Raw genomic sequence first — 23,708 nt, 5'->3', positions numbered from 1 at the left:
GATCCGCCAACATTAGAATTGGCTGAAGTGCAGATGCTCCTGCTCCCCCCCTGCCTTCCCTCAGAATCGCCAATCCAACCCAGTATACAACCAGCCAATCACTTCAAGCAATGTACCGGTATTTTCTCTGCTCACTGCATACAAAGCCTGCTTGGATTGGGTGGGTCAGCTCTCCCTGCCTGCCCAGCCCTCCCTGTCTTCAAGACAATCTGAGCGGTAGTCTGCAATGTGATACTGCCGGCATGAGAAAACCACTGAGAGCAGGAAGAGGGGGCTGCTTCAGGAGTGGCTGGCCGGGATGCAGCGCACGGTGGCTCAGCTAAAGGGCGCCTGTCCCTGAAGCTGGAGAAGAACAGCTTCTCCAGTCCGGCTAGGAAGTAAGTTTTAGCACGCCGTATACTGGCGTATAAGATGACTCGGGAAGTATTGTATGCTGTCGGCTCTGCTCTGCTTTTCAGTGAGGACGAGCTTATTGAGGACAGTCAGCAGCTACTGCCTAGCCAAGATTTGGAGGTGAGATCTGCTGCTTCCTCCTCTAGGTGGGCAAGTAGCGACCATGAGAGTCAAATGGGAGCAGGTGTTGCAAGCGGTCAGGCACACGGCCATTAGACTGGTGAGGGTGACATCAGTGACATGCAGACAGTAGTGGATGATGATGTAGCCAATCGCACATGGGAGCCGGGTTAAGAGGGGACTTCATCAGTTTGCTGAAATGTCTTGTATGTTTTTAACCTAATCCACACAAGTAAACCAAATTCTGCCTCTTCACAAGCTACTAGTGTCTTCTCTAACCCACAACCAACAATGCGTAAGACAGTGAGTGAGCCAGCAGGGTGCAAGCATGGGCGTAAGTCTGAAGGGTGGCAGCAATGTGAAATATGAAGCCAAATGTGCCAGGGGTAGACCGTCTGCTACTCAGGAGCCTTCCTGTTCGGAAACAACTAGCAGGGCAGGGGTTGATAGAGGCAGCGGCAGGCAGTCAGCACGCAGTGGTGGGGGTCAAATTCCCTACTTTTTCATAAAGTCATTGGAGGAAGTCAGTGTGGCATACCACCTATGCAGAGCACGGCAGTGTCACACTGTTCTTTGCCTGGGCGAACGGATTCACACCGGGGAGCAACTGCTCCTCATTCTTCAAGAGCAAATCGACTGCTGGCTTTCTTATTGCCAACTGAAGATCAGAACCATGGTCATCAATAACAGAAAGAACATTGTGTTGGTGCTGCATCAAGGAGGGCTGACCCATGCGCCCTGCAAGGAGCACGTCTTTAATCTGGTTGTAAAGCAGTTCCTGAAGACACCATGAAAATGGCCAAGAAACTGTGCATGCACTTTAGCCACACTTGCACTACAAAACGTGCCCTCCTTGAGCTGCAAATCCAGAATAGCATTCCCCCAACATCGCCTCATATGCAATGTTTCCACTCCACTCTCCACATGTTGGATCGACTATATGTTCAGAGGAAGGCCGTGAACCATTTCTTGATGATCCAGGGACACAGGAGTACTCCCCCATGTAACTTCGACTTTACCAGTGGCAGCTCATGTGTGACACCTGCCGTTTGCTCCATTTTATTTCTCAGTCACCAGGACTATGGGATGAACAATGTCGTTCCTCTTCTTCACGTCCTGGAGTAGATGCTGATAAATCTGCTAGCCAGGGGACAGGAGACTTGGTGCCTACATCTCACGGCCACGTAGGGGCTGAACTGGTTGTGGAGGAGGAGGACATTCACACACAAGCAATGTATACAGAAATGGGTGGTTTATCTGTACATGAGACAGGAGCAGGAGGAACTACAGGGTGATGAGGCAGACCAGGCAGATGACCCAGAGACACTGTGGCAGAATGCAGTGGAGATAGAGGCAGAAAATCCCCCCTGAGTCTATTGCGCAAATGGCCAGTTGCTTGCATAATGACAGCCATATTATCACCATTCGGCAGAGGGATGACTACTGGCTCTCCACCATGTTAGAACCATGTTAGAACCTCGCTACCGCTCCAAAATGGGGCCTTTTTTCCACCCGCTAAGAGGAAGGATAAACTGAGCTACTATCGAGACATCCTATGTAGTCAGTTGACCACTGCCAATGTGCGTCATCACCCATACTCATGCAGGTCTGACCAGGGGGCCATCTGCGCTCATACTTCCACTGCCATGACTGCTGGAGGGGGGCAGGAGCAGCACCAGCACCAGCTCCATCAGTAGCAACTTAAGTCTGGAGTCTCTAATGAGCACTTTTCTTCACCCGCCTAGTGAAGAAACCACCCACCAGCAGCAGAAGGACTGCACAAGTCAAGGTAACCACGCCCCCTCTTGCCTTCGAGTGACAGGGTAAAATTATTGCGCATGTGCGGTGCCCCTCTGTCAGGGCATGGTATTGCGCAGTAAAATAGAGGGCATTGCGCATGATCGAGACTTCGGAAGGCGAAGCCGAATTGCGGGCTGTCACTCAAAAGCAAGAGGGGGCGTGGTTACCTTGACTTGAAGCAAGGAGGCCACTGCCCCCTTGACTTCAAGGTGACATGTAAATTTGCACGGATGGAGGATAAAAGATCGTTTTCTGACCTTATGCAGCATCGGACTGCAGGATGAAAAGTATGATTAGTATCACACTGCGGGATACCCTGAGGTACTACTGGTGGGTTTACATGCATTTAGGAGGTGACAGGTTCCCTTTAAAGGGTTTCTGTCATGAGAAATACCGATATGTAGCTGACTGACATTAGCAATGTGCTAAGGTCGCAGTACATAACAGTGTGCTTTATAACTCCCTGCCTGCCGCCGTTCTCCTAAAATAAACACTTTTAAAATATGCTAATAAGCCTCTAGGTGCTATTAGGTTGTTGCTTCAGCACCTAGAGGCTCGGTCTACGCACCCTTAGGTCCAGTTGATTGACTTTCGAGTTCTCCTCAGTGTCCCGTGAATCTCACGCCTGCGCTGTCCAGTTTTGTATTCGGCGCAGGCGCAGTGAGTAAAGGACGCACTCCTGCTGCCGGCTTCCTTCCTTCGGCGCAGGCACAGTGAGGAAGCTGGCAGCAGGAGAGCATCCTTCACTCACTGCTCCTGCGCCGAATACTAAACAGGACGGCACCCTGTCCACTCCACTGTCTTGGGGCCACTACTTGTATCAGCGTGTAACAGAACAGGTTCTGTAGAAATCTATGTGGAATCAGCTGACAACGGTGTAAAAGGAGACCACTCTTTCACTCTATAGTAGAATCTTTGGCCACTGCATGGTTAAGTCTATTATACCTGACGCTAACATTGACCTGTAAGGCTGAGTTCAGAAATCATTTTTTTGGTTAGTTTTTGACCTGTAACTAACCAAATAAGTGAAGTGTGAATTAAGTCTAAGGGCTCATGCACACGATCTGCAAAAACATGGATCTGCAACACGTCTGTGTTACATCTGTTTTTTTGCGGATACATTAACAATGCCTGTCCTTGTACGCAAAACTGACAAGAATAGGACATGCAGAACAGACTTGCGGACATACGGATACGGAATGCACACAGAGTCATTTTCAGTTTTTGCAGCCCCATTGAAGTGAATAGTTCCGCATACGGGCTGCAAAAAAAAAAGGGACGGATATGAACGAAAAATACGTTCATGTGCATTAGTCCTAAAAATTCAACAAATCGTACGAATCTAATTTTTTAGAAAGTGTCTATACCTGCACTACATTTATCATTCAGCCTGGGCCACTGTGATAATTTTAGTGCAGGTCTGCACAAGATGTCTAAGCTTATGTTACTGTTTTAAGTACTGTTTTAACCACTTCAGCCCCGCTAGCTGAAACCCCCTTAATGACCAGGCCACTTTTTACACTTCTGCACTACACTACTTTCACAGTTTATTGCTCGGTCATGCAACTTACCACCCAAATGAATTTTACCTCCTTTTCTTCTCACTAATAGAGCTTTCATTTGGTGGTATTTCATTGCTGCTGACATTTTAACTTTTTTTGTTATTATTCGAAATTTAACGATTTTGTTTGCAAAAAAATGAAATTTTTCACTTTCAGTTGTAAAATTTTGCAAAAAAAAACGACATCCATATATAAATTTTTCACAAAATTTATTGTTCTACATGTCTTTGATAAAAAAAAAATGTTTGGGTAAAAAAAAAATGGTTTGGGTAAAAGTTATAGCGTTTACAAACTATGGTACAAAAATGTGAATTTCCGCTTTTTGAAGCAGCTCTGACTTTCTGAGCACCTGTCATGTTTCCTGAGGTTCTACAATGCCCAGACAGTACAAACACCCCACAAATGACCCCATTTCGGAAAGTAGACACCCTAAGGTATTCACTGATGGGCATAGTGAGTTCATAGAACTTTTTATTTTTTGTCACAAGTTAGCGGAAAATGATGATTTTTTATTTTTTCTTTTTTTTCTTACAAAGTCTCATATTCCACTAACTTGTGACAAAAAAACAAAAATTCTAGGAACTCGCCATGCCCCTCACGGAATACCCTGAGGTGTCTTCTTTCCAATATGGGGTCACTTGTGGGGTAGTTATACTGCCCTGGCATTTTAGGGGACCATATGCGTGAGAAGTAGTTTGCAATCAAAATCTGTAAAAAATGACCGGTGAAATCCGAAAGGTGCACTTTGGAATGTGGGTCCCTTTGCCCACCTAGGCTGCAAAAAAGTGTCACACATCTGGTATCGCCGTAGGTGGGCAAAGGGGCACACATTCCAAAGAGCACCTTTCGGATTTCACCGGTCATTTTTTACAGATTTTGATTGCAAACTACTTCTCACGCATATGGGCCCCTAAAATGCCAGGGCAGTATAACTACCCCACAAGTGAACCCATTTTGGAAAGAAGACACCCCCGGGTATTCCGTGAGGGGCATGGCGAGTTCTTAGAATGTTTTATTACCAGAGGACCGGGTAGCAGGTATATTAGACGCTGTTAGCAAAACAGCGTCTAATATACCTGTTAGGGGTTAAAAAAAATCACATCTCCAGCCTGCCAGCGAACGATCGCCGCTGGCAGGCTGGAGATCCACTCGCTTACCTTCCGATCCTGTGAACGCGCACGCCTGTGTGCTTGCGTTCACAGGAAATCACGGCTCTCGCGAGATGACGCGTATATGCGTGACTCTGCGCAGAGCTGCCACCTCCGGAACGCAAATCTGCGTTAGGCGGTCCGGAGCTGGTTAATTAGTAATTCTGGACCAGAAACTTATAAATGTTTCTAGATATTTTTATCAGCTCCGTGTTTTATTCATAGGTGGCTATTATACCATAATAGTAAAAAAAAAAAAAAAAAGAAGAAATAGAAGAAAAACTGTACTACTAGTGTGGATGCTGAGTCTCCAGAACAGAGATCTGATATGCTCTGCATTTTATCTTCAGAATATTATTAGTTACAGGGAAAGAACAAAAGATTGAAAGGAAGGGAGAAGGGAAGGAAGGCAGGTCATAAACCTTATGTCATCACATTACTTAAAGCTCTCTTGATTGACTAAAGAATAGTCAACAAGACAGTAAGCAGTGGGTTATGTCTTGCACTTACCTGTTTGTGGTCTTGCAGTGAGTTTGGCCTCTCTAATGTGGAGCCACTTTAACAGCCAGCCCAGCTGACAGTAGGGCTGAGCAGCCTATCAGGGAGCAGGAATTCCAAGTGGAATCCGGCTCGGCTCCAGTATCATGTGCTTCCCGTTGGCTGGGTATTCAAACAAGCAATTTCTAGCCACAGTTGCCTGTGATTGGTTTTACTGCCTCACAAGCTTTGTTGTATGCTCTCTGGATTCTGGATCTCTGACCTTGCCTCTGTCTGCTGACTCTACCTTTGGCATTATCTCCTGGTTTTGACCCTGCTCAATATTTGACCCTGCATTTGTCTTTCTTTTGGGACTATGACATGACTCTCAGGTTTTGACCCGTTTGTCTAAGTACCCGTTTATCCAGACTAGCTCCTGTGAATATAGTCAGGTTAGGGACCCCGCTCAGTCAGTGGCCGCTATGTAGGACAGATCGTCCAAGTAGGTAGGGACAGTGGTCTTGGTGGAATTCAGTGCTGCAGTGTTCCCAGCCTAATGTGACATAATCATAGGACTCCGCAAACTTCTCTGCGGTGTTTTCCTTTTCTGGCATGGATCCTATGCAGGCCTTATTAGACAAAATACACAGTCTCATCCAGCAGGTTCAGTGCCCAAGTGAATATACCCATGCAATTGAATTCAGTCCGGGTGCTGTTAGGTCTAAACTTGGACAGCACCTGGGTGAAAATGTCACCCATCTGAAACTTAGTGATCTACATATCTATTTAGTCTATTTAAATAATTAGTTGATTTTAACCAAGTGTCCGTCATGAACTCCTGGACTAGTTCCTTCTTCCACTTTGTCATGTAATCATGTCTAATCACTCTATCATGTTTATTATGATAATTTCTCTATGGATAGTTTTACACTAGCGTGCAAGTGCAAGTGTTCCGGAAATTTGGCCGGAGAAAATAACGCAGCATGCAGCTGTATTTTCTCCAGCCAAATACCGTAAAAGGGATGGAACGGAAGACATCCTGATGCAAACTGAACGGATTGATTTCCTTTCAAAATGCATTAGGACAAAACTGATGTGTTTTTTTCCGGTACTGAGCCCCTATGACAGAACTCAATACCGGAAAATTTTAACTCTAGTGTGAAAGTACCCTATGTCAGTCAATGTAGTAGGTGCAGCTGATAGACCTTTTACTGAGGTATTTGATAATAAAGAAGTAACTTTGAAAGAAAAATTTCCATGGTTGTATATTATGTGCAATAGTGTTTGCTACCTATAGTGATGGACCTCATGGTAGAACAAAGAGGATCAGGAACACTTCTGGAGACACTTCTAAAGTGAATCTGCTTATTCCTACTTCGAGAACCTTGGATTAGAATCTCTCAAACAAAATAAGAGACCGCTTGAACCCACTCAGAAGTCGCTTAGAGCAGTGTTCCTCAACTCCAGTCCTCAGGGCCCACCTGCCGGTCATGATTTGAGAATATCCCACAGGATAAATAGTGGTAAGTCCTGATACATTGACACAAATTCTATCACCTGCCGAATACTAAGGAAATCTTGAAAACAAGACCGGCAGGTGGCCCCTGAGGACTGGAGTTGAGTAACAATGGCTTAGAGGGACAGTGAGCTGAACAGTGTTGTTTTTTTTTTCACATTCAGTTGCATTCAGAATTTGTTAACCCTAGTTGCAAATTAAGATATTATTAGCCAAATGTACACACCTTTAGCTGTTTGAAATAAAAGAAGCAAACAAGAATAAACATTTAAATAGCTCAACACAACTAATATAACAAGTGGTGTCACGGCTGTAAGTGAGCAACACACAGTAAATAGCAACTGACCGGACCCAAACTAGGGAGGATAAAGGGTGACCCCTGTCAGACCCTAAAAGCTCTCCCTAAGCTGCTATGCACATGTCCGGATCCATATGGTGGATCGAGACATGCCCGCGTACCTCAGGCTGATGACCACTGAAACCCCTACAATAGTGGAAGGGGCACGGCCACCGGTGCCCTGCTCAGTATATGGACGGAACCGGGGTCGCCTCGGATCCAGTCAGCAAAGAAACAGAAACACGCAATGTCTGAACACTTACCTGACGGAGCTGCGGCTGCAGTGAAAATAGATCCAAAGTCAGCAGACAATATCCGAAGTACTTGCTTCAGCAGAACACAGATCCAGTGAAAAGATATCACACAGGTGAAGCTACTCAAGCGAAAGATACAGCTCAAATGAAAAGTATAATCCGCACCTCTACAAAGGAGGAGGGGTGATTTAAAGGCAGCGAAATCAAAGACAGGAGAGACAGCTGGGAGGAAGGAAACCGAAAGTAAAGACCACATCCCAGGGGCTGAGAAACAGGGCAGAGGGAACTCCTCCAAGCTCTAGTAGTGACATCATCACAGGGGTGGAGAAACAGAGCTGTGAGAACGTCTCAAAGCTCTGGTAGTGACAAGTGGTTTATCAAAATTAGGGATGAGCGAACACCTGGAAGTTCGGGTTCACCTAGTTCGAACGAACTGGGGCAATAAAATGTCTGTAAAATAGACATAGTAAGGGCTAGAGGGCTGCAAAAGGAAGCAAAATGGGGGCAAGAGCAGGAAAATTGCCCTGCAAACAAATGTGGATAGGGAAATTACTTAAAATAACATAGAATAGAAAAAGATAAAAATAATAATCTTGAACTAGGAGGCAGAGGTCAAAGTGGAGTAGGAGGTTGAGGAGGTGGTGGACATGGCGGTGTAGGTGGAAGCGGTGGTGGAGGAGGAGGTTGCCAAAACTGTTTTTTTTTATTTTTTATTTTATATAATTTTTTCTTTACTTTTAAAAAAAATAAATTTAGGAAGACTCGAAAACATTGGGAAATAGAAAAGAGAAAGTGCGCTGGAGTAAAACAATGGCTGGGTGCGGCCGGTATACTGGTCTACTCAGCACAAGGTACAGACAAGTACTGTGAGATCCATGCCTGGTTCATTTTAACGAACGTGAGCTTGTCCACATTGGCTGTGGACAGGCGGCTGCGCTTGTCTGTGATCACCCCCCCTGCCGTGCTAAACACACGTTCGGACAATACACTCGCCGCAGGTGAGGACAGCACCTCCAAGGCTTAAAGGGCGAGCTCAGGCCATGTGCCCAATTTGGAGAGCCAAAAGTAGAAAGAGGCAGACGAATCAGTCAGTACATGTAGGCGTGTGCACACGTACTGTTCCACCATGTTGCTGAAATGCTGCCTCCTGCTCAGACGTTCCATATCAGCTGGTGGTGCTGGTTGTTGTGGCGTGCTGACAAAGCTTTTCCACATTTTGGCCATGCTAACCCTGCCTTCTGAGGTGCTGGCGGTGCCCCAGCTGCATTGGCGACCTCTTCCTCCTCCTCTGCCTTGTGCTTCCACTGTGCCCCCGCTGTCAGGTGGGAATGCCATCAGTAGTGCATCTACCAGTGTGCGCTTGTACTCGCGCATCTTAGGATCACGCTCCAGTGACGGAATTAAGGACGGTACGTTGTCCTTGTAACGGGGATCCAGCAGTGTGGCCACCCAGTAATCAGCACAAGTTAGAATGTGGCCAACTCAGCGGTCGTTGCGGAGACACTGCAGCATGTAATTGCTCATGTGTGCCTTGCTGCCCAGAGGCAACGACAAGCTGTCCTCTTTGGGAGGTGTATTGTCTGTGTCCTCTGTATCCCCCCTGCCACGCACCAGGTATGCCCATGAACTGGTTTGGGTGCCACCCTGCTGTGAACACGGTTCCTCCTCCTCCATATCCTCCACCTTGTCATCCTCCAGAACTGTGTCCTGGCTGGACAATTGTGTACCTGGCGCATGTTGGTGCAGGAACCCACCCTTGGAGCCACTTGTGAATAATTGGCCTGAAACCCTTGTAAATGATCCCTCTTCCTCCTCCTTCTGTGCCAAATTCTCTTCCATCATCGCCCAAAGTGTTTTTTCAAGGAGACATAGAAGTGGGATAGTAAAACTGAGAACGGTGTCATCGGCACTGGCCATGTTGGTGGAGTACTCGAAGCAGAGCAAAAAGGCACACAGGTCTCGCATGGAGGCCCACTCATTGGTGGTGAAATGGTGCTGTTCCGCAGAGCTACTCACCCGTGCTGCAGCTGAAACTCCACTATCGCCTGCTGCTGCTCGCACAGTCTTTCCAACATGTGCAAGGTGGAGTTCGCATATGAGGCCGTGACCTGGATGGCCGAAGTTACGCTGCAGCACAGATAGGTGAGCAGCAGCAGGGTGAGAACGCCGAAAGCGAGCAGAGATGGCCCACAATTTCTGCAGCAGCTCTGACATATCGGGGTAATTTTTCAGGAACCTCTGCACCACCAAATTCAGCACATGCACCAGGCAAGGGATGTGCGTCAAACCGGCTAGGCCCAGAGCTGCTACGAGATTTCGCCCGCTATTGCACACCACCAGGCCAGCCTTGAGGCTCAGTGGCACCAACTACTCATCGGTCTGTTGTTCCATGTCCGTTCCCAGCTCCTGCGTGGTGTGTTTTTTTTCCCCCCAAACAGATAAGTTTCAAAACTACCTGCTGTCGTCTTCCCCTGGCTGTGCTGAAGTTGGTGGTGAAGGTGTTACACTGACCAGATGATGAGGTGGTAGAGGAGGAATTGGAGTAGGAGGACGAGGCAACAGGAGGCAAAGAGAAACGTCCTGCAATCCTCGGTGGCAGAAGGACATATGCCAAACTGCTATCCGCCTCAGGCCCATCCGCATTTACCCAGTGTGCAGTTAGGGAGATATAACGTCCCTGCCCGTGCTTACTGGTCCACATATAGGTGGCTATGTGGACCTTGTCACAGATGGCGTTGCGCAGTGCACACCTATTTTTGTCCACCACTTGGTTGTGCAGGGCAGGGATGGCTCACCTGGAAAAATAGTGGTGGCTGGGAACCACGTACTGTGGGACAGCCGACGCCATAAGGTTTTTAAAAGTTTCCGTCGGAAATTTTGAAATGCTGGGATTCAGGGCCAGGGATTTCAGGTGGGTAGGGGGGTACTTCCTCTTTCTCTCCAGTGTTTTGGAGATGGACAGCTGAACGCTTCCATGGGACAGTGTGGAGATGCTTGATGATGGTGACGAAGGAGGTGGCGTTGCGGCCACATCCTCTGTTTGCTGGGTGGCAGGTGCCACTGTCACTCCAGAGGGGGAGGAAGAGGCCAAGACTGCATCAGAAGAGGGAGCAGGAGGAGCCTGAGATCTTTCGTGGTTTTTGAGGTGTTTACTCCACTGCAGCTCATGCTTTGCATTTAGATGCCTGGTCATGCAGGTGGTGCTCAGGTTTAGAACATTTATGCCTCACTTCAGGCTCTGATTGCACAGCGTGCAAACCACTCGCTTCTTGTGGCGTCAGCACATTGTCTGAAGTACTGCCACGCTAGGGAACTTCTTGGAGTTGGCTTTGGTGTGCTCAGTCCCTGGGTGTGGTGGGCAGTAGAAGGCATACTGGCTAGGGGACGGCCACTCTGCTTTTGCACCTTGCTCCCTCTTTTACTGTGTGGCTGGCGCTGTGTGACCACCACCTCTTCCTCCGAACTGCACACGTTACTCGCATGACCTTGCTTCCATGTGTGGTCTAGGACCTCATCATCCTCCACATCATCTTCCACCTACTCTTCACCCCTGCCTTTCTTGCCGGTCTTCACACTGCAGAAAGCAGAAGCAGTTGGCACCTGTGTTTCATCATTATCAGAGACGTGCTGCGGTGATCCTCCCATGTCCACATCCTGAAACATAAGTGGTTGGGCATCGGTGCACTCAATCTCTTCCACTTCTGGGGCAGGGCTAGGTTGATGACCTACGAAAACCCTGCCAGCAGAGTAATCAAAAAGCATAAGAGACTGCTGCATTACTTGGGGCTCAGACTGCTTGGCTGATTTGCAAGGGGGTGAGGTGAAAGACAGATGCCCATGGGCTGCAGGTGCCAACTCTGCGCTTTCAGCAGGGGACCAGGTGGGAGACAATGTGAAGGAACTGGAGGCATTGTTAACCACCCAATCTACTACCACCTCTACTTCTGGCCTCACCATTCGTACACCGGTATTCAGGCCTACAAAATAACGCTGAACGTTCTGTCGCCTACGTGCACCTGAGGAAGATGTATAATTTAGGCTTGTAGCTGGCAGAGATCGGCCACATCCTCTCCCTGCAACAGGAGCTCCACCAACACCAGCAGCACCACGACCAGGGCCACGTCCCTTATTTTATTCTCTCCTTATTCTTTGAGGTCACCCACTGAACTAACAGACGGATTAACTATATTAATTTCCCTGTCATGTATGAAATGCAGGTGTACCTCACACAAAAATTGGGTACCGTATATATATATATATATATATATATATATTAAAAAAAAAAAAAGCAGACTGATGTACCAGCCCTGAAAAGGGCTTTTTGGGGTGCTGTCAGGACGCTGTCCTTACAGCGGGTGAGTCTGTGGACACAGAACACTGCCCTAGCTAACGTTTTTCCTATTAGATCAGCAGCAGCAGCACTGTCCCTCCTCTCACTGAGAATGCAGATTCCGAATGAATCTAAAATGGATGCTGTCCAGGAGGTGGGAGGGTCTGGGAGGGAGGGTCTGCTGCTGATTGGCTGGAATGTGTCTGCTGACTGTGAGGTACAGGGTCAAAGTTTACTCAATGATGATGTATAGGGGGTGGACCGAACATCGCATATGTTCGCCCGCCGCGGCGAACGCGAACAAGCTATGTTTGCCGGCGAATAGTTGGGGACATCACTAGTTGTGCTGCCTTACCTTTTGTTTTGTTTTTGCTTTCTGCATGCTAGCTCTATAGATGTGCACCTGCGACTATGAATGTGCTTGTCTAAATTCTCTTGTAGTAATTACTATGTGGGGGCATAGGAGACTTAGTGTGTATAGTTATGAACAAAAATGTCACATGTTGTCCCTGAGCATGTTGTATCACAGGCTCTTGGCTTCTGAGGCTTAATAGCTTCTGCCTCTATGGCCAGCAGAGCTTAGGGTGCCCTGGCTGGCATGGGCACTTCCAGCAGAGAAGTGCCCCTGCACACCCTTCCCTGTCTAGGGAAGACTAGACTAACTCTAATTGATCCCCACCCTTCGTTCAGGAAGTAGGGCTAGCCCATTTCTCTCCAGAGGGGGGTTAGAATGTGATAAAAAAGAACACAATTTGAGTCTCAAACAAAGAGCAGCCTTATCAGAATTAACCAATATGAGGGATATAATAATCAAGATGGCGGATAAGGGGGGGGGGGGGGTGGTAGTAATGAATATCAGATTATCAACAACAGATGATAGAGCTGCTGAGTGATGAAAATGTATATGACAAACTCAGTGGTGATCCCCTAATCAGGTTTTGGAAAATTTACAATGACCTGGTAGGCAAAGGTACAAATAGGGGAATATCCACACACAGACAATCTGAGTTTTTGGATATAGAATCACCAGTAACTCCGATCATACATGCACTGCCTAAAGGCACCCCCCCCCCCCTCCTCTCCCACCTATAATATCAGGAATAGGCTTGCTCAATGAAGTATTGGGGGAATGACTGGATACAATTTTGCAGCCCCTTGTAAAAAAAAAGGATCCCAAGGTATATTTGTGGCACATCTGATCGTTTTGAAAAGTTTGATAAAAAATTGTAAAGTACTATGTATGGTTGACATGTGATATCACAGCTTTATATCCCTCGATACCACACAGAATAGCAATGCTGGCATTAGAGTATCATTTGCATAAGTACAGCAGATATTCAGAAGAATTTGAAGATTACATAATAAAAAACAGAATACTTGCTTACTCATAATTATTTCTCCTTCAACGGTCTCTTCTATTTGCAGAAAAAAGGAAATTCAATGGGGGCAAAATTCTCCCCATCACTAGCAAATTTAGTGATGTCCCATTGGGAGGAGAAATATATATACTCTGATGTCAATCCATTTGGGGATGCGATAGTCTGGTATGGGAGGTACATAGATGACCTGCTGATGATATGGGGCGGAGGTGTACCTGCCATACCAGACTTCATACAGTATTTAAATGACAACTCATACAATCTGAGATTTACTTACAATTATGATCCTGTTACGGTCAGTTTTATGGATCTAAAATTAACTGGAGAAGTGCAGGAAATCATACAAACTCAAACTTATAGAAAAGAAGTTACGGGGAACACCATATTAAGAGCAAATAGTGGACACATAGTGCATACTATTAAAGGAATACTGGTAGGCAAGTTAATAAGGGCTCAACGTAATTGTAGTTCATACCAGACGTTTGTAGAGGAGACCATGATTATTATGACGAGATTGCGGAAAAGAAGGAACCCAGAATGGATGTTAGAACGTGTGGCTAAAATAGCTAAAAATAAGGATAGGAAGAATCTTCTATTTAAAACCAATCCTAATAAAAATAATCACAATAATACAAAAAGATATGCACATAAAGAAAACAAACCAGTCCTGGTATTAACATTTAGTCGTCAATTCGAAAAAATTAAAAAATACAATACTGGAATGCCTTCCAATACTGTACGAAGACCCCGCCCTTCGCACCATACAAAAATGGATGTAATCAGGGCCGGCCTTTGGGGTGTGCGGGCTGTGCGGCTGCACAGGGCGCCATAGCAACAGGGGCGCCGGGCGGCCGACACAGCCCGCCGAACTCTAAGTGAAGTCAGTCTACTTCATGTGCCCCGCCAACTAAAATGCCTGTGCCAGCGGCGGTGCAGGGGAGGGAGAGGCGTGTCCCTTCCCCTTGCTCTGATAGGCTGCAGGCACTAGGCCGGCAGCCTATCAGAGGCCGGCGCAGGCGGCGCGATGACGTCATCGCGCTGCCTGAGCCATACAGCGTGGGACACAGGCCAGAAGAGGCTTGCATCGCATCGCTGACACTGAGGTTTGAGGTAAGTATGTGTTATTTTTTTTAATTTTTCTTTACAATAGTGATACGGGGGGGACGACTTACTTAATAATGGCACATGATGGGGGGGGCGACTTACTTAATAATGGCACATGATGGGGGGACGACTTACTTAATAATGGCACATGATGGGGGGACGACTTACTTAATAATGGCACATGATGGGGGGGACTTACTTAATAATGGCACATGATGGGGGGACTTACTTAATAATGGCACATGATGGGGGGACGACTTACTTAATAATGGCACATGATGGGGGGACTTACTTAATAATGGCACATGATGGGGGGGACTTACTTAATAATGGCACATGATGGGGGGGACTTACTTAATAATGGCACATGATGGGGGGACGACTTACTTAATAATGGCACATGATGGGGGGGACTTACTTAATAATGGCACATGATGGGGGGGGACTAAATAATGGCACATGATGGGGGGGGACTTACTTAATAATGGCACATGATGGGGGGGACTTACTTAATAATGGCACATGATGGGGGGGACTTAATAATGGCACATGATGGGGGGGACTTACTTAATAATGGCACATGATGGGGGGGAATTACTTAATAATGGCACATGATGGGGGGACTTATTAATGGCACATTGGGGGGGACTTAATAATGGCACATGATGGGGGGACTTACTTAATACTGGCACATGATGGGGGCCCTTAATACTGGCACATGATGGGGGGTCCTTAATACTGGCATATGATGGGGGGTCCTTAATACTGGCACATGATGGGGGGTCCTTAATACTGGCACATGATGGGGGGGCTTAATACTGACAGATGATGGGGGGCTTATTACTGGCACGTAATGGGGGGCTTATTACTGGCACGTAATGGGGGGCTTATTACTGGTACATTATTGGTGGGCACTATAGGGGCATCTACTGAGGCAACACAAAGAAGGGGTGTTTTATATGGGGGGCTCTGTACAGTAGCATTTTATACTGGGACACATTATGGTGGGTACTATGGGGAAGGGGGGAGAGGAGTACTATGGAGTCATCTACGGGGGCACTAAGAAGGGGTAATTTATACTTGCAAATTATGGGGGACACTGAGGGCATCTACTGGGGCATTTTATACTGGTACATTATGGGGGGCACAAGGAGGAAGGGGGAGAGGAGCACTATGGGGGCACTATATAGGGGTATTTTATACTGGCACATTATGGGGGGCATGAGCTCAACTGGGGGCATAAGGGGGTATTTTTTGCATTGTCACATTATAAGGAGAATTATTTCTACTGGGGGGCATAATGGTGGGCTTTATTACCCCCCCATGATATGACCCCCTAGTAGCAGCACCAGCCTCTCTCTGCTCTGCTATCCCTCTGCCCCTTCTCCAAATCCTTATTATGAAATCTTTCTCATTAGGATAAAGCACAACATCAGCTCCGCCGAGCCCCCGGCCAAAGTGTGTAAGTGGCGTCCGAGATCCCTAAGGGCCAAGCCAAGTAACTGTAAGTGTTCATGTGAAATATGTTTATGTTATACACATATAACATACACTGTGCCCCACAATATACAGTATACCGCTACACTGTGCCACACAATATACAGTATACCTCTACACTGTGCCACACAGTATACCTCTACACTGTGACACACAGTATACCTCTACACTGTGACACACAGTATACCTCTACACTGTGGGTGTGACCACTGAAAGGGTGTGGTTACTGAGGGGTGTGGTCACTATGGGGCGCTGTAAAGCTTTCTCGCACAGGGCGCCTAAAGGCCTAAGGCCGGCCCTGGATGTAATATAGTCTCTAGAAGAGCACAAACTTTAGGCAATATACTCTCACCATCAATGTTCTCTGCGGCACCCAAAGGTCCCCAAAACATGGCTGACATATCAGGGGTTTTATAGATGTGGAAGCCAGTAATTAAAACCTGTAATTCTGTAATTCCTACAAAAAGTTTTCAGGATTCTGAACAAAAATATGTGTATTATATAAAAAATTACATTAATTGCAACTCTTCAGGAGTAGTTTATACCATAGTATGTATGGAGTGCAAGTTAATGTATATTGGCAGTACGTCACGCCGCTTTAAAACTCGGATATTAGAACACCTCAACTATGTTAATAATCCCTCTAGTACAGGTATTTCAAATTCTGCAAGGCATTTTATTACAAAACATAACCGCAGCTTGAAATATTTCAGAACATTTGCAATAGAAAAGGTAACTCCACCACCAAGAGGTAAAAACCTGAAAAAAAAGGGAGGCTTTCTGGATATTCTGTTTAAAAACAAGATTCCCTAAAGGATTAAATATGAAAAGGGAACTTATGTATTTTTACTGAGTCAACCGCTCTGTACCCACTATATAAACATTGTCACAGATTTTATTCATTTTTGCAATGTAAATTCATGAATTTTTTATTCGCAGTAAATATTACAATGGTAGTTTAAGTTGGTGTTCACACTGTGCGTTTTTTATACATATCTGACAAGTGATATATCCTTTTAGACTGGACACGCCCATCTACCTGGGACTTCTGAGCAGAGTACGTATGTAGCTGGCTCCTACACAGCCCTGAATATTGGAGACTTTAGTAAGTCCAAAGTGAGGCAGTATCTTTAGTGATAGGGACCCATCTGCGGAAGCCACCTTGACGCTTGGGAGGTGGCAGTGGCGGATCCAGGGGGGGGGCAACGGGGCAATTGCCCCCCCCCGAGCTGGCGGCGTGTGGCGGCGGCAGCCGGGCACAGGGAGATGAGCGCTTCCATTGGGGAAGCGCTCATCTCCAGTCATCTGTATCGCCGTCCTCAGGACAGCGATACAGATGCCTGCCTATGCTGTGGCAGGGAAGGGAGAGGCGTGTGCCTGCAGCCTATCAGAGGCCGGCGCAGGCGGCGCAATGACGTCATCACGCCGCCTGAGCCATACAGCATGGGGCACAGGCCAGAAGAGGCCTGCATCGCATCGCTGACATGGAGGTAAGTATGTGTGTTTTTTTGTTTTTTTTCATTATATACAATACTTTTACTGCCACCTGGGGGCTGTTATTACTGGCAAAGGGGGGCTGTTATTACTGGCAAAGGGGGGCTCTTATTACTGGGGGCTCTTATTACTGGCAAAGGGAGGCTCTTATTACTGGGGGCTCTTATTACTGGCAAAGGGGGGCTGTTATTACTGACAAAGGGGGGCTGTTATTACTGGCAAAGGGGGGCTGTTATTACTGGCAAAGGGGGGCTGTTATTACTGGCAAAGGGGGGCTGTTATTACTGGGGGCTCTTATTACTGGCAAAGGGGGGCTCTAATTACTGGGGGCTCTTATTACTGGCACAGAGGGGCTCTTATTACTGGGGGCTGTTATTACTGGCACAGAGGGGCTGTTATTACTGGCACAGAAGGGCTCTAATTACTGGGGGCTGTTATTACTAGCACAGAGGGGCTGTTATTACTGGGGGCTGTTATTACTGGCACGGGGTGGCTGTTATTACTGGGGGCTGCTATTACTGGTACAGGGGGGCTATTATTAATGGCACATGATTGGGGGCACTACAGGGGCATCTACTGAGGCCACAAAGAAGGGGTATTTTATATGGGCTCTCTGTACAGTACAATTTTATACTGGGACACATTATGGTGGGTACTATGGGGAAGGGGGGAGAGGAGTACTATGGGGTCATCTACGGGGAGCACTAAGAAGGGGTATTTTATACTTGCAAATTATGGGGGACACTGAGGGCATCTACTTGAGCATTTTATACTGGTACATTATGGGGGGCACTACTAGGAGGAAGGAGGATGTGGAGCACTATGGGGTAATTTACTAGGGGCACTATATAGGGGTATTTTATACTGGCACATTATGGGGGCACTATGGGGACATTAGCTCAACTGGGGGCATTACAAGGGGGTATTTTTTGCACTGTCACATTATAAGGAGAATTATTTCTACTGGGGGGGGGGCATAATGGTGGGCTTTATTACTCCCCCATGGTATGACCCCCTAGTAGCAGCACCATCCTCTCCCTGCTCTGCTATCCCTCTGCCCCTTCTCCAAATACTTATTATGAAATCTTTCTCATTAGGATAAAACACATCAGCTCCGCTGAGCCCCCGGCCAAAGTGTGGAAGTGGCGTCCGAGATCCCCAAGGGCCAAGCCAAGTAACTGTGAGTGTTCATGTGAAATATGATTGTTATACACATATAGCCTACACTGTGTAGTCTGTTCTATAAGCACCATTGTTTTGTGGCGAGGGACAGAAAATAATCTGAAAGTGCCTCTCCCGAGACCAGGCTCTGGATCCGCCACTGGTAGGTGGGCCCGACACGTATGTGCGCTAAGAGCTTCCATTACTCATTTATAGTCGGTATTGTACCACTTTTAACTACAATGACCCCCATTCTTTAGCTCTATTGTTTGCATATACAATGGTGTGCAGCCATTTAGTTTTTTGTAATTATGTTTGCTTCATGGATATGCACCTGTGATTCTGAAGGTTTTAGTCTAAATTTTCTTGCAATGCAAGTGATATATCCTGTCAGTAATAGCAACAACTAAAAGGATGGAACTTAAGATAACATGTAGCTAATTGGCAGGTTTATTCACAGTGTGAACAACCATCACCATTGTTGTTTCTAAAAGTTCTATATTTATGTTTGTGATTTAGCAACACATGGGTCAATAATGATTTATTGCAGCGTGTGCAGAGTAAGGCTAATTAACCAACATGCCTTGTAGAGGGGAGGGAGGGGGAGGGTTCAATTCTATCATTTCTCACTTCCCTGCTTTTAAAAGGAGGTGTTCAGACTGCACTTTAGTTTTGAAAAAGAACGACTGTTCGAAATGCGTCACTGTTGTGGTGGAGGTGGAGTTTTTTGTCTGCACTTGCTACTGCTGTTTGGAGAATTGAACAATAAAGTGCAACTACAAACACATTGGAACCGTGCTGGAGTATATTTCCTTCAAATTGGTACAATCAGCCGGAAGGTAGCCAGGAAAGGCTACTTTCACACTGGCGTTTCTGGGTCCGCCTGTGAGATCCGTTTCAGGGTTCTCACAAGCGGTCCAAAACGGATCAGTTTAGCCCTAATGCATCCTGAATGGAAAAGGATCCGTTCAGAATGCATCAGTTTGCCTCCGTTCCGTCTCCATTCGGCTCTAGAGGCAGACACCAAAACACTGCTTGCAGCGTTTTGATGTCAGTCTGACGAAACTGAGCCAAATGGATCCGTCCTGACTTACAATATAAGTCAATGGGGACGGATCCATTTTGACTGGCACAATCTGACACAATAGAAAACGGATCCGCCTCCCATTGACTTTCAGTGTAAGTCAAAACAGATCCGTTTCATTCTCATGAACAATTTTTTATTATTATTATAATTTTTTATTTTATTTTGTTCATGGTAATGCAAACGGATCCGTTCTGAACGGATACAAGCGTTTGCATTATAGGTGCGGATCCGTCTGTGCAGATACCGGGCAGATGCGCACATAGCGCAGGTGTGACAAAGACTGCAGATTAGTGGTCTCTGGACCTCCATGTTCCCAAATAGGATTTTCCCAAGCAAGGGCCTCATCAAACAGCAGGGACACAATGAAGGTAACCTTAGACCTCTCAGTGGGAAACTTCTGCCCATGCAACTCAATATGGATCAGGCACTGAGAGACTTGAACACCAGCATCAGACAAATCCGGATTCACCTATATGGGTATTGCAGGGGGAGCAGCGACTGGCGACCCTGCAGTAGGTGGAGAAGAGATAGTATCCAGACGAGCAGCAACATTTTGCATGAACTGCATTATGACATCCTGATGTTCGCTCTGACGGCTCACTTCATGCAACAATTCCTGAACAACAGGCTTGGGGTGACCAGCGGAGTCCATGGACTCAGCATACTTTCACGAACTAGCGGGTGTGAACCCACTGTGCCACATGTCCTATTTCCTCTAAGGGCGTTGTCTAAGTGAACCTCTAAATCTTCACAGTACTCCTGATGGTGGGGATAGACTTTCCCGAGGAGAGGATTGGCATATGAGGCAGCTGGTCCAGGCAGACCTGAGCAAGGTACCAGAAGTACAGACGTAGTCAGCAGGCCGAGTCATAACCAAGAGCAACAGTGCAGGACCGAAGGATGAGGCAGAGGCGAAGTCTAACAGGCAATAGGTCAGGGCAGGCGGCACAGGTACAGGTCAGGAAATCCGGGTCGGCAACAGGAGAATCAGGCAGGAATCAAACAGGTAGCGGAGTCTAGGAACACAAGTACGAGTCAGGTATACATGACCACAAGCAGCGATAACACCAACCTTAGCAGCTCACTAGGACCTTGACGCTGAGGCATCTGGGAAGGGGGCTGAGCCACTTATATATGTGCAGGAGGGCTAGGATTGGTCAGCAAGGTCACATGATCCAACCCATAAAGCACAGGAAGTGATGCGCACTGTCCCTTAAGGAAGTTCTGCAGGAAACAAGCAGCAAGCATGCTGTGGCCAGGGCTGAAAGGAAACACTGGCAGGAGATCACCGCTGAACACGGTGCCCAGGACCGTGGTGGTAAGCATGGGAACAGCGGTGCACAGCAACCACCGTTACACTAATGAAAAAAGTATGCACTTGAAGGTTATTTGTCTCTTTCATCTATACCTGAAAATAGCAAACAGAACTTAGGAAAGTCAACATAGATAAAATGGGAAGCCATGCACAGCATTACTCAAATCTAATGCTCAGATGTAGGTTTCCACAGTAGGGTGAGAAGGACATTAGACAACCTCATCCATGGACAAAAGTAAGTTGGAATAATTAGATTAAACATAGCAGCTTACAGCTATATGATGTTATGTTGTGTAATATGTTAAGTATAATGTGCATGGTTTACATACTCATTTTTATACATGATTGTGATAGAAAATTGTCATCATATGTGCTACTCAGAAATGATGACTTAGGTGTCCACATGAACAATAATCTCACCCAATGAACAAGCATATTGATCATTCATTGGGTGATTTGCATTAACTTTAAACTAAACAATTATCATGAGCGAGGATTCCTACTAATGTTCATTATGAATAATTGCCCTGTGTAAACCTGCCATATTACTGAGTTTGGAAGCAAACTGGGCAATCCTTAGCACTTTTTAGTAGATGCACTGTACAAACTAATCAGAGATACAGCAGGAAGTGTCTCCAGTATCTTGACAATCAGATCAGTTGTGGATATACAGTACTTTGCAAAAGTTTTAGGCAGTGGGGGGAAAAGTTAATGAACAAGAGAATTCTAAATCGAATGTTTGATCTGACCACCCTTCGCCATAGTTTTTGAAGGAACTAGGCACAGAAGTTAAACATCTTGGAGAACCAACCACAGATCTGTGGATGCAGTCTTGCTCAAATCATTCTATCTCTTCATGTAATTGCAGACAGTTGATGACGTTGAGTTCAGGGCTCTGTGGGGGCCATATCTAACTTCCAGGACTCCCTCTTCTTTTTTACGATGAACAGAGTTCTTAATGACATTGTATGCTTGAGGTGGTTGTTCTGCTGAAGAATACATTTAAATTATGAACTCTTCTATTTCTGAAAGCATTTTCATTTGCTGCCTAAACCGTTTTTTACAGTAATGTACAACCCAGCAAGTGTCAAAAGTGTCTTCATTGTCCGGTCTCAGCAGGTGGTCATCAGGAGTACGCCGCAGCTGGGGAATATACAGGCAGTTTAGATCATCACCACCTCCTGCATTATTTGTCCAGGCTGTGGCAGACACAAATTGAGCAAATACACATAACAGTAAAGATACACACAGAACATAACTGAAATATGAACACATAAAATCAACATAATAACACAAAATCATCTTTCAAAATTAGCTAAAACATAATTCACAATCACAGTAATATCATGTGAAAAGTGAATAAAAAGTGTGCTATAACAGTAACCTTCATGGATATCTTTTAAGTCAACATTTGTAGGTTTCTAAGCTAGAGTAAACATGTTTCTCTCATAAACTGATAAGCTGCTGCAATAATTGTAATGAAGGTTTTCTGTTTTGCAGGTTTCTTTGAGTAGTAAAATGTATTGATCTACAGTCCCAATGGTGTCGTGCATGGGATCTCTCTGGGTCACCTTGTCCTTCATTTTGTCCCTCATCTTAGCATTCAGCTTAATGTCCTCTGCATGGTTTAAACATGACAAAACAACCTTTGGCGTGTTTGTTCAGTGTGCTGGGGAAAACAGCTCTCCGTGTAACCAAACTTGCATCACTTTCCGAACCTTAGAGGAAATTCCAGATATGTCTTGGAAGGTAACCAGAGAAATGTAATATACTTTCAATATGTGAAATATGCTAAACTGCATTTAATTTGACTGTTTATTGTAAGGTTATATGGTAGATACGTTATAGTTGTGCCAGATACTACCCATCAGAACAATATAATAATACAGCATACGTCCCAACTTTTTAAAAGACGGAAGAGGGACACTAAGTTTGGCGCAGGAAGTACGCCACAGCAAATTTTTTACACACTGGGCCACGCCTCTAACTGTGCCCAAAACATAGCTAACATAAAACTAACATAACACCTAATCCCACCCAGTCCCCTAAATGCCCCCACATAGTAACTATTCCCCCTTTATGCCACCACACAGTAGTTATGCTAGCATTGTGCCTCCTTCACAGTAGTTATGACCAGTTATGTGCCCCCTCACAGTAGTTATGGCCAGATATGTGCCCCCTCACAGTAGTTATGGCCAGATATGTGCCCCCTCACAGTAGTTATGGCCAGTTATGTGCCCCCTCACAGTAGTTATGGCCAGTTATGTGCCCCCTCACAGTAGTTATGGCCAGTTATGTGCCCCCTCACAATAGTTATGGCCAGTTATGTGCCCCTTCACAGTAGTTATGCCCAGTTATGTGCCCCTCACAGTAGTTATGCCCAGTTATGTGCCCCCTCACAGTAGGTATGCCCAGTTATGTGCCCCCTCAGTAGTTATGCCCAGTTATGTGCCCCCTCACAGTAGTTGTGCCCAGTTATGTGCTCCCTCACAGTAGTTATACCCATATATGTGCCCTCTGACAGTAATATGCCCAGCTGTGCCCCTTGACAGTAATTTGCCCTGTAAAGTGCCCCCTGACAGTAATATGCCCAGCTGTGCCCCCTGACAGTAATATTTTGTATTCAGCCCCCGGAGTCAATAGTTTGTAAGACCAACTTTTACAATTACAGCTGCAAGTCTTTTGGGGTATGTCTCTACTAGTTTGTACATCTAGAGACTGACATTTCTGCCGA

General features: G+C 46.1%; 1 protein-coding gene across 1 annotated transcript in view; it reads left to right on the top strand.

Moving 5' to 3' along the window:
- The first annotated feature begins 246 nt into the window (after nucleotides 1-246).
- The window catches only part of TMEM211 (transmembrane protein 211), a 41,094-nt gene continuing 17,632 nt past the window's right edge, over nucleotides 247-23,708 (top strand). The window contains exons 1-2 of the mRNA XM_044288826.1: nucleotides 247-377; nucleotides 22,475-22,723. Of these exons, the coding sequence (XP_044144761.1) occupies nucleotides 22,514-22,723 (210 nt within the window). The 5' untranslated portion in view covers nucleotides 247-377; nucleotides 22,475-22,513. The remainder of the gene's footprint in view (nucleotides 378-22,474; nucleotides 22,724-23,708) is intronic.

This window comes from Bufo gargarizans, chromosome 1 (assembly GCF_014858855.1).
Source record: "Bufo gargarizans isolate SCDJY-AF-19 chromosome 1, ASM1485885v1, whole genome shotgun sequence".
NCBI classification, from domain to species: domain Eukaryota; kingdom Metazoa; phylum Chordata; class Amphibia; order Anura; family Bufonidae; genus Bufo; species Bufo gargarizans.
This window is presented reverse-complemented; position numbering and strand designations above follow the sequence as displayed.